Genomic DNA, 12,195 nt, shown 5'->3' on the forward strand with positions numbered 1-12,195 from the left:
GGTGTCTCCCATGACAAATTGGTCCTGGTCAGGGACGACACAAAGAGCAGTTCATGAGAAGAAGTAGTAGTATAGCTGGTACTGATGAGGAAAAAAGCAAAAAGGATGTTTGGTGTATCCTCTGGAGCAAAAAGGTGCTCGAATTGAAGCCCCCCTGAAAACTCACCAGAACCAGCTTCTCCACCAAATGGCGACATGGACGACATTTTGGTGTCCATAGACAAAAAAAACAACAAAAAAAAAAACAAAACAAAAAAAACAGTCCAACTTTGACGCACGCTTTGCATTCCTGGAAATCCTGCATAAAGATTTTTAGACACTGCACGTGGAGTTCTGCCAGCAGCAGGTTTATCACTACTAAAACAACACGGCATGGCTGTATTGAGTCAGCTGATCTGTATCTACACATACGTCTCTTTCTACTTTTACATAATAGACATGTCTGTAGGACAATTACTAGGGGTGGGCTTTTACCAGAAACATCAGAATCTCAGATTAAAGCTCACAAAACTATTTTGACAACCACTAAACAGCAAAAACAGCAAACGATTAAAGAGCAGGTAAACAGATTCTGCAAACAGATGTAAAAACAACTGTCGGGTCACGTACACGGACACGTCATCGGTGCTGAAAGCAGATATCTCACACATTCTGAAGCTGCAGGTTTCATCACTGTGACCAGAATTCACTGAACCAGCAGCATTAGAAGATCAAAACTACGCTTTACATTTGAAAAACATTGTCAAGAATTTTGTCTTCGCTGTTTTGCTTCCACCACAATAAAAAAAAAAAAAAAAAAAAAAATCACACTTCTTGCACATCTCTCTCTCTCTCAGTTTACCATAAAAGAAATCTCTATTTTTTGCATTATTCACTTGTTTATTATGCACCAGTCTACCGTTGTGTACAGTTTTATGTGCAGTGCTGTCGGCCAAATTAACATTGGCCGACAGCACTGTGTGTTCAAAAATGGTATACTGGGGACAAACCGAGCCAATTCAGCGATACCTGGTGCGCAGGGAAATATTATCAATATGCTTTTTGCCACATTTTGGTTTGGTGGTGTGTCATGTGATTTTTCTAATGTGAAATATGTGCCTTGGCTCCAAAAGGTTGGGAAACACTGATCTATGTGACATGTTCCCTTACTTTCAGTTTTAGCAAAGTAGGCCTATTTCCAAGCTGCCTTTACTTTCCAAGATTTTAGAGAAGACTGTTTTTAGTCAAATGAAAGATTTTCTAGATGATAATGGCATCTTTGAGGTTTTTCGATCAGGTTTTAAAACTACTCATAGCAAAGAATCTGCGTTATTAAGAGTTTTTAATGACATCCTTCTGGCATGCGATTCTGGTAACCATGTTGTCCTTGTCTTGCTTGACCTAACTGCTGTTTTTGACACTGTAGACCACAATATTCTAATTTCTCGATTAAGTGATGTAGTAGGTATTGGTGGCACTGCACTCATTGGTTTAAGTCTTATTTGTCAGATCGAACTTTCTCTGTCAGCCTTCTTGGTTCCGAATCATCCTCTGCTCCTCTGTCATGTGGTGTCCCACAGGGCTCAATTTCAGGGCCACTACTGTATTTATTGCCTCTGGGTTCTATCCTTAGAAGGCATGGGATCGCATTTCATCATTATGCCGATGACTGCCAAATTTATTTGCCACTGGACCCAAATCTGCAGTGAGTCCTCCTCTGCAGATTTGGGACCTCTGGAAGTTTCTTTTAAACTTGTTGTTACTGAACTTGGTTTTAAGTTGGACAACCAAATCAGAGCAGTGGTGAAGTCCAGTTTATATCATTTAAGGCAACTGGCAAGAGCAAAATCTTTTCTTTCGAGGCAGCACCTTGAAATAGTGATCCATGCTTTTATTTCTTCCCACCTGGACTACTGTAAAGTGCTTTATGTGGGGGTCAGTCAGTCGTTGCTCTCATGTCTGCAGCTGATTCAAAATGCTGCTGCACGACTCCTAACAGGAACTCGTAAAAGAGAGCACATAACCTCTGTCCTGGCCTCACTGCACTGGCTGCCTGTGTCTTTTAGAGTTCATTTTAAAATTCTTATGTTTGTTTTGAAATGCTTTCACAATCTTGCCCCACCTTACATCGCTGAGCTTCTTCATCCCCACACACCCTGTAGGTCTCTTAGGTCAGCTGACCAGCTGCTCCTGGGCATACTGAGATCCAGGAGGAAGCTCAGAGGGGACAGAGCCTTTTCTATCATGGCTCCTAAATTCTGGAATAATTTGCCCTTGCAAGTTAGAGAGACCGCTTCACTGTCCACTTTTAAATCACGTTTTAAAACCCACTTTTATTCTTTGGCTTTTAACCTCAGTGAGACTTAGTTATTTAATTAATTTTTTTTTCTTTTTATTTGGCTTTTATTTATATCTTATGTAATTTTATTTTATGGTTCCAATGTACAGCACTTTGTGTCAGCTGTGGTTGTTTTAAAGTGCTTTATAAATAAAGGTGATTGATTGATTTCTTATGCATTGCTAAGAAAACTATCATTATGAACTGGATATATAAAAAAATATGTACTCATAGATCACATCAGTCTGGAGAGAACATCTGCTTCCTCAAAAAAAAAAAAGAAAAAGAAAAAAAAAGAATGAATTTGTTCCTCTCTGATCCCTACTGATCAATCCCATTACTTTGTGGGGGTGGTCGGCTGTAATATTTCCCTATATGCCTTGCACATAGATGAAGGTGAGTATCGGGCAGTTCTTGTGCGCCTGGAGCCCTGGGACCCTGCTTCCACCAGGGTGGCCGGCCTCTAGTGTAGTCAGCTGCCCGTGACCTCTGGTTGTCTGGGACTCCCACCCTTTGGCTGTGGGCACCCGTCCTACTCCTGCTCAGATGCATGCGCACAGATATCGCCCAGATGCATGGCCTTAGGTTTTAGGTACTCTTGGGGGCTGCCGATTGCCCGGTTGTCCTTGATCTGTATCCATTTACCCCCTGCCACTCTACTTCCCCCCCCCCCATTCTGCCTTAGACAGACAGAACAGGATTTTGAAAAGGAAGAAAAAAAATCTATTGCATATATTTATTATTATATTTGACTTAGACCTTTGACTGTACTTTATTTACATATTTTTGGATTTAAGAAAATGTTTTCTTTAAAAAAATGATATGGAACAATCAAGGAGTTTACTTTTCTGGCAGATGTATGCAGTTAAACATTGCAATTTCTAAAATGGAAACTAGTTTAGAAAACATTTAACCCAACAAAGTTTAACCCAACCAGGAAAGTTCACTTTGAAAGACTTTTGAATATTTATTGTTGCTATTTCGATTACTACAATCAAAAGTTGCAATCCTAGTATCAAGAATGTCATGTGGTAATGGTTCATCCCTACAATTGGTTTTCACTGGGAGCTAGTCCTTGGAAAATGCTTTTTGCACATGCTGAGCTCAGAAGAATCACATTCAGTTGAATAATAACCGTATACCCTTCAGTGCAATTAACAGACAACTCACTGTACCTGCTCAATGACGTAGAAGCCAAAATGCAGTCGCTGTCTCTGAAGCATGGGGATAAGGTGTTGGAAAAGGATGGGAAGATGTTCATGGCGATTTCTAAATGGAATAAGGATGGCCACCTATAGGTGTCAGGGTAAGAATCAGCACAACAATGTGCAGTTATTAACTGAAGTTAGTAGCCCAACAAATATTCTCAGTAATAGTTTCTCACTACTCATTTCCTCTTTCACCCCACCAAGTTTGTGGCAGATGCCTGTCCACCTTGAGTTTGGATCTTTCAGAGTTTTCCTTCAGTTAAAAGGGAGTTTTTATTGCCTGTTATCAACAAATGCTTTCTTGTAGGAAACTCATTAGGATTATATCTATAGTAGAATAAGGTATTAGCATGCATAACATGGATACCATCTTTACTTTTATTCTCTGTGAGAGTAAAATATTTCTTTGGTTATGTGACATGAACAACCACAAGAGTATTTACTAATAGTAACATACAAAGCAGGAATACCAATCTCTCGTGCCATGTAAAGAACATGGTTTGAACAAAAATTAATTTTACTGTCACTGATTTGCTGTTCATCGACTGTTTGAATGTTTTATTCCTTAATCTAATTCAATTTAAATTTAATTTAATTTAATAGGAAAACACTTTCAATAGAGTCAAATAAGGCATCATAGACACTTCACATGCTTACTGTTGCATATAGCCCACTTTAAGCCAAGAAAACTATCTGGACAAATTTGGAAATGGAAGAATTGGTGATCATTTTGGCTAAATATACCACCACAACTGAGGCGAATCAAAAAATTATCCAAAGCCAAAAGAAAAGCAGACTTCCGGCTTCCAACTTCCAGTCAAGATACTAAATTTATTTTTGAAAATTACATTTTAATATGCCACATAAGCACAATCAAAAGGTTTGTTTTTTGTGACACATGCTGGATTCACTTATTTGTCATTAATGCCTTTCTTCCCGAATTACTCGATTAATCAATGAAATAGTTGATAGATTATTTGATTACTACAATCATCTATAGCTGCAGTTCCGCCAGAAGCCATACCAGCCAATACAAATATTTTAGTACGTTTCATCATTAGTCTTTACAATATACAATTACGAGACTTGTAAAACCCACCTTCCAGCGAGGTCTACAGTCCTTTGGTTTCCACTGGCCTCCAAACTCGACGCCAAAAAACTTGGAGAACTTCATTTCTATCACCTCCATAGGGACCTCTGTCATATTTACTTCCATAAGGCCCTCTGAGGAGATTATTTTTAAGCGGGAGGTTATTCCACAAATATACTTGGAATGAAAAACTAAAAAAAAAAAAAAAAAAAAAAAAAAGAACTACAACAAAATATATTTTTCCCCTTTCCCCCCCAAAATCTTACTGAGCCACTTTAACACTTATCTTCTGATATCAATGTACTCACTCATAGAAGGTAATCGTTCTGGGCAAGGGAGGTTCTGAGCGTAGGTAAAGTTCTCAGGGAGGTAAGTAGTTGGTTGGGCCAGGTATTCACTGGAGTTAGTGCCATCAGGATAATCTGTAGTATAAACAACCAAAATAAGGTACAACTTTATCCCAGCTACATAGTAATATGGCCCCCGAAGCAAATGCTAAATGCGTCAGAGTAGTACCCTTTCACTGGCTCATTGATATACTTAATGTTCCAGTGAAGAAGTAAAAGCACTACTATGAACAACAATGACTGAGGCAATCGCAACCGGTTGCTGTTGTACAATTGTTATCCAGTACTACAAGTTTACTACCTCTTCTGTACTAAATGTGATTAGTGTTGCTTGTGTGACTCAATGAAACAGAGCAATACAATAGAATAGTTCGGCATCTTTCCTAGTCTTACTGGGGATTTTGCTACCGAGCGTTACACTACAGGCCACAGTCACCTTGTTCTACACATACTCTGGTATAACTCTCAAATGCACACAGTAAAGCAGATAACTCAGAAGTTGTAGAGAAAATGGCATATCACAATTTTAGAAGATCATAATTTAGCCTGGAGAAATACTTTTGTTCCATTATAAGGAAGCCCTCTTTAAAGCTCGAACCTTATACTATTTATCATTGATTGAAGAAAATAAGAACAACCCTAAGTTTCTCTTCAGCACTGTAGCCAGGCTGACAAAAAGTCAGAGCGCTGTTGAGCCAACCATCCGTTTAACATCAACTAGTAATGACTTCATTAACTTCTTCACAAATAAACTTCCAAACATTAAAGGAAAAAAAAATACTCATAATCATTTCACAGATGTAACATTATCTTACAGCTACTTTCAGTACCATTGATATTTATTTACTCTTTTTCTCCAGTTGATCTTTCTGACTTTGGAGGAAGTAATTACTTCCTCCAAACAATCAACATGTCTTTTAGACCCCATTCCTACAAGACTGCTCAAATAAGTCCAACCATTAATTAATGCTTCAATCTCTATTAATCGTCTATGTGTCACAGGCCTTCAAGCTGGCAGTAGTTAAACCATTACTTAAACCATCTCTTGACCCAGCAGTCTTAGCTAATTATAGGCCAATCTCCAACCTTCCTTTCATTTCAAAAATACTTGAAAGAGTAGTTGTCAAACAGCTAACATATGATCTGCAGAGGAATGGCTTATTTGAAGAGTTTCAATCAGATTTCAGAGCTCATCACAGAAACAGCTTTAGTGAAGGTTACAAATGATCTTCTTATGACCTCTGACAGTGGACTCATCTCTGTGCTTGTCCTGCTAGACCTCAGTGCAGCATTCGATACTGTTGACCATAATATCCTATTAGAGCGATTAGAACATGCTGTAAGTATTACAGGTACTTTGCTGCAGCGGTTTGTGTCATATCTATCTAATAGACTCCAATTTGTTCATTTTAAATGGAGAGTCTTACTAACACACTAAGATTAATTATGGAGTTTCACAGGGTTCAGTTCTAGGACAAATTCTGTTTACATTATACATGCTTCCATTAGGCAGTATCATCAGAAGGCATAGCACACATTTTCACTGCTATGCAGATGACACCCAACTTTATCCATCCATTAAGCCAGATAACACACACCAATTAGTTTAACTGCAGGAATGTCTTAAAGACATAAAGACCAGGATGAACTCTAATGTTCTGCTTCTTAATTCAGATAAAACTGAGGTTAGAAAGTCATCATCAAAGATGATAACCCAAGCAAACCTGCTGCTGCTCTAGACCCACGATTATCTGGACCCACAAATAAAATAAAAACTTTTGCCCTGCATTCAATGGAAGCAAATATGAAAAACAAGATTGATGAAGCTACAACCTACAATCTACAATCAGGTGATAGGAGAGCTGATGAGCTCTTGAATCACTCTTGAATGGATGTGATTCAACAAAAAGCTCGAACAATTAACAGGATTCACACAATCAGTTGATAATTAATGAAGTATGATTTTTTTTTTCAATTGAAGTATTAGTGGTGCATATTAATGACCATTTAAAATCAAATTTAACATGTCATATTTAGCCATCCGGTTAATTTTCATCTGTTGTACCATGGCAGGTGCTGATCAGTTTCAAATTAATGTTTCATGGGTGATTACTTTAGTTTGCTGTGGGAAGAGACAATAAGGTTATTTTAACAGGTAGGCAGACTTGAAAAGGTGAGATAAAGTATATACTGGAGCATAGAATAGGACTAATCGACTAATCAAAAATAAATAAATAAATCAACAAGATTACTTTGGAACCAAAATAATTTTTAGTTGCAGGCGTGGCTGTAGCTCAGGAGAGCAGGCCATCTACAAATCAGAAGCTTGGTTTTGGTCCCTGATCTAGGGATGGGTATTGATAAGATTTTCACGATTCCGATTCCATTTTCGATTCTGTTTAACGATTCGATTCTTTATCGATTCTTTTTAAAAAAGGAGAACACTAAGGTCGATTAGCTCAGAACTTTGTTTTATATCTTCTCTTTGAACAAGATAGAAATTTAGGAGTAACATGGCCTTACAAACCCAACAGTGAGATCTTAAGAGATCCACAGCCTACGGCTCTTCAATGGGGTGTCACAGGGTCCCCAGGAAAAAAAATTGTAAATGTAAAATAATAAAATAAATATTCTTCTGTAGCAATAACAAAGTATAACATAAATTATTCTGTAGCAATTACACAAGAATATCCAGTAATGTCCCTGCCTACAATTAAACACATTCACTTACTGAAAATCGGGGGCATCTGCTGTGGCAAATGGGTGCAAGCCTTTTACCACAAACTTAGTCACTGCTCGGTGACATTCGTCTATCCTGGCCTGAAAGGAGACGCTACCGGTAGACTGCAGCGAGAACTGCCAGCATCTGAGCCAGACTCTCTGTCTCTCTCATCATGGTCACCTAAATGCACAGTAATGGCAGGTTTTGTAATAAGGCAGATCGCGCTAACATAATATGCACTGTTAGTTGATTATTTACCTGCCGCATTAACGGGAGAGGACGTGCAAACGTTACCGCTGCTGCTGGGTTGAGATTCACGAGTCCGGAGCGGAATTAAAAACACGACATTCATTTAAGGTCATCGTGTGTTTTGTGAGCAAATGCTTTTGCATATTCGTAGTGTTTCCTCCCTTAAATGAAATATCTACTTTGCAAGTATTGCAAGTTGCCCTGTTGTCATCCGTTCTCGTAAAGTATAACCAAACTTTTGAGCGTTTGAGCCGCTTAGGCGCCGTGTTTCCTGCCAGGTAAATGACGCTCCGCAACGTGGTGACGTCATTCGGGGCGACTGGAATCGATAAGAGAATCGTTTGCAAAAATGGCAAACAATTCCAAGGAATTGAAACAGTGGGAACCGGTTCTCAACAAGAACCGGGTTTCGATACCCATCCCTACCGATTGCTCCAGGCTGACAAAAGCTCTTGTGACCAAGCATTCCTTAAGGTTAACTAGTAATGATTTCGTGAATTTCTTTACAAATAAAATAGTAACCATTAGAGAAAACAAATACTCATCTCACAGACGTAACATTATCTAGAGCTACTTTCAATATCATTAATATTTATTTAGACTCCTTTTCTCCAATTGGTCTTTCTGAGTTAACTTCAGTAATTACTTCCTCCAAACCATCAACGTGTCTTTTAGACCCCATTCCTACAAGACTAAAAAGTCCAACCATTAATTAAACCTTAAATATACCAGGTATTAGGGCTGGGCCATATCATACCGTTCACGGTAATACCAGTATAACGTTAGGCAATGATAAGAAAATGAAATATCGTGATAGAATATGGGTAAAACGCACATAAGAAGTGCCTTTGTTTTCATACGCACATGGCGGAAAAAGCATGGCGGCAACGAAGAATGAGAAGGGTAAAAGCGGATCGTTGAATGAAACAGACAAACCAGAACTGGATTGTAAAAATGGTGCAACTTCAGTGGTGTGGAACTGGTTTGGCTTTCGTCCGTCAGATACACACCAAAGCACCGCTTGATGGACTGTCGGAGCATTACGGCTACCGTAGGCAGGAGCCTCGCGGAGTGATACGTACTGTGCTTCAACATAATATTACCGTATTGTGTGTGTATAACCTCTTTTTAAGTTTTGTGGATATATTATAAATGGTTATGAGGATCAGGATATGCAGGCCAATTTCCACTGGAAATGCCTTTTGGTTAAACTGTCAGCGAGGAATTTGCATTTGGACTGTTAAATTTTTATATAACTTTAATCCACATAAAAAGCAGCTGCTTGTTTAAGTGAAAATACATTGATGGGGTTTTTTTGCACTATAAAGTTGTAGAGTTGTAAAGTATTTTGTCTCGCGTCAATTATATCGTCAGTTATATCATTATCACAAATTTTCAAATATATATCACGATAAATATTTTTGGCCATATTGCCCTGCCCTACCAGGTATATCTTGGCATCACTTGTCACCTTATAAGTGATGATTATGAGTTCTTTAGCTTTTGCCTCACCACCCATGCCAGCTGAACAATGACACACTAGTGGCCCACAACTACAATCTTAAATATAATCAACCGATCTATATTAATCAGCTATGTACAACAGGCCATCAAGCTGGCAGTAGTTAAACTGTTACTGGAAAAGCCATCACTTGACCCAGATGTCTGCTAATTAAGCCCCTTTTCCATTAGTACCTATTTGGATTGACTCGCCATGGATCGCTACAACTTCACTTGGATCAACTGGTTTTCCGTTATAATCCAGTACTACCTAACGTGCATGGATTTTGTCATTGCAACGTCCCACGATGTAAATAATATGTGACACGAAGGCTACAAAAAAGGTGGAGGTTGAGGAAAGAATATACCTCCTGATATACCTGCTTGATCTGTTGTTTTATTGTCAATATTGAGGATCATGGCGTAGTCTTTTGCAGCCTTTTCCCTCGTTGCCGGGTTTTAATGACAGTTTAAATTTTCTAACTCATCAAGTGATGCTAATGACCAGCCAATCGTCTGACGATATCAGATTTTCAGGGTTTTCCATTAGGTCATTTACTTTTTAGTACCTGCTTGCCTGGGGTTCCAAGCGATCCAAGCAGGTACTAAAAAGTAAGTGACCTAATGGAAAACCCTGAAAACTGTGGCTAACCATGCCAAGTCGAACAAAATAGGTACTAATGGAAAAAGGGCTTTATAGGCTATTCTCCAGCATTCCTTTTATTGCAAAAACTCTTGAAATGGTAAAACATGGTCGTAAAACAACTAACTGATCATCAGCAAAGCAATGGGTTATTTGAAGAGTCTCACTTAGGTTTTAGAGGTCATCACAGTGCAGAAACGGCTTCAGTGAAGGTTACTAAAGGTTTTATGGTCTCTGAGAGCAGACTCATAGTAGCATAGCAGTGCAGAGTTCAATAATGTTGACCGTAATATTTTATTACAGTGATTAGATCATGGTGTAGGTATTAAAGTTACGTTGCTGCAGTGCTTGAATCAAATCTATCTAACAGACTATAATTTGTTCATGTAAATGGAGGGTACTCTTCACACACACTATGGTTAATTATGGGTTTCCACAGGGTTCAGTGCCAGGACAAATTCTATTTATATTATTACATGATTCCCTAAGCATACATTTTTCACTTCTATGCAGATGAAACCCAAACTTATCCATCCATGAAGCCAGATTTAAAACACCAAATAATGAACTGCAGGAATGTCTTAAAGACATAAAGACCCAGATGATCTCCAATTTAATATTACAAAAATAACACAAGTTAACACAAAATTCAGTTTCAAACTGAAGGCGTTTAGTATTAAGGGAAAAACACACAAAAACTAAATGGTTCTGGGTGGAAAACGTGATTGCTTTCCCCTGTTCTAACATAAATTATCTGTGGTGTATCACATCTTTGGAAAGCTGAGTTCAATTTCTCTAGCCACACTGAGGCCTGATTACCGCCACACTCATTGTCAATCAAGAAAGTTTTAAAAGGTTATTGAGTTACTTCTAAAGCTGTGGAACTCATCATGTAGATCCAAGAAGTGGATAGAAAAATCCTGCTTATGTACCAGCCATGGATCAGCCAAGAACTGGGCAAGGATCTGTTAAAGTCCTGTCACAGACCACCCAGCAATTTTAAGTGGCTATGTCTGTACAGTCAGCATTATGCAAACAATTGCTCTACACTCTTTAAACTATATACTGATTTTTGACACGTCATTTCTTGGCTAGATACAAAGTCAAAGTGAGCACTTATACAACCCACCTGTCCCATTAAGAGTACTGTTCTTGTTTGTATACAATCTGATCATCTGGCCGATGGTCCTCACATTGTCCCTCAACATGATGCCTTGAGCCTGCACCATGAAGAAGTATGTGTTGGCTGATGGAAAGAGCAGACATATAGAATTTAGTGTTATTGACTTAGTGAATTATATAAATTCAAAAAAAAATTACACATTCAAACTTTTAAATACTAATAATTGCCATCTTGTAAATCTTTGCTTTCACTTTTCTTGGTATCCTTTTTTGCTATTGCCCACCTCTTACCTCCAGTGCATACTTCCACCTCTCCAGACTCTCATTCTCACTACAGATCATAATGTCCTCTGCAAACATCATAGTCTATGGAGACTCACACCTGACCTAATCTGTCTGCCTGTCCATTACGAAATCTAATAAGAAGGAACTTAGATCACTGATGAAATCCCCCCCCCTCCACCATATATGTCTGCATAGGTTCTCAGTCATCCAAGTCATGGCAGTCTAAGGAGCTTTGAAAGAAAGCAACTGGACTTCTTTAAGATGTTTCACTTCTTATCCAAGAAGCTTCTTCAGTTCTAAAACTACATGGTGAAGAGTCCCAGAAATCCCTAATGGAAGTTGTAATAATATAGTAATAATATAGTCAGTAAACCTTTGGGTAGTTATGGTAGTTCTGTTCAAGTCCTGCTGAAAAAGGAAATCACCATCTTAATAAAATTTGTCAGCAGATGGACACATGAAGTCTAAAATCTCCTGATAGCTCTACTTTTCTTCCAGATTCCATTACCTTGATTTCCAAATCGAACACAAAATACACTTTTATCTTAAAAAATGACTTTAGATCACTGAGCAACAGCTGACTTTGTGAGTGAGATACTTCTGATATCATCTGTTTCAGGAGCGGCTTGATATTAACAGCGTGACAACTGAAGCCCCTTTCCTGAAGATGTTTGAATTAGGGCTGAACGATTATGGAAAATAATCTAATTGC

The 12,195-nt window shown here is 38.4% G+C and overlaps 1 protein-coding gene across 2 annotated transcripts in view; it reads right to left on the reverse strand.

The window, feature by feature from the left end:
- b4galt6 (UDP-Gal:betaGlcNAc beta 1,4- galactosyltransferase, polypeptide 6) overlaps window positions 1-12,195 on the reverse strand; it is a 27,505-nt gene that overhangs the window by 9,851 nt on the left and 5,459 nt on the right. Inside the window, exons 2-5 of one of the 2 annotated variants that reach the window (XM_014329614.2) lie at window positions 11,206-11,322; window positions 4,924-5,037; window positions 4,625-4,806; window positions 3,493-3,609 (exon numbers count right to left, since the gene is read on the reverse strand). In XM_014329614.2, the coding sequence (XP_014185100.1) occupies window positions 3,493-3,609; window positions 4,625-4,806; window positions 4,924-5,037; window positions 11,206-11,322 (530 nt within the window). The remainder of the gene's footprint in view (window positions 1-3,492; window positions 3,610-4,624; window positions 4,807-4,923; window positions 5,038-11,205; window positions 11,323-12,195) is intronic. The other variant, XM_005948408.3, reaches the window with a different exon arrangement.

This window comes from Haplochromis burtoni, unplaced genomic scaffold (genome assembly GCF_018398535.1).
Source record: "Haplochromis burtoni strain Fernald_Lab_line unplaced genomic scaffold, NCSU_Asbu1 Contig_598, whole genome shotgun sequence".
NCBI lineage: Eukaryota > Metazoa > Chordata > Actinopteri > Cichliformes > Cichlidae > Haplochromis > Haplochromis burtoni.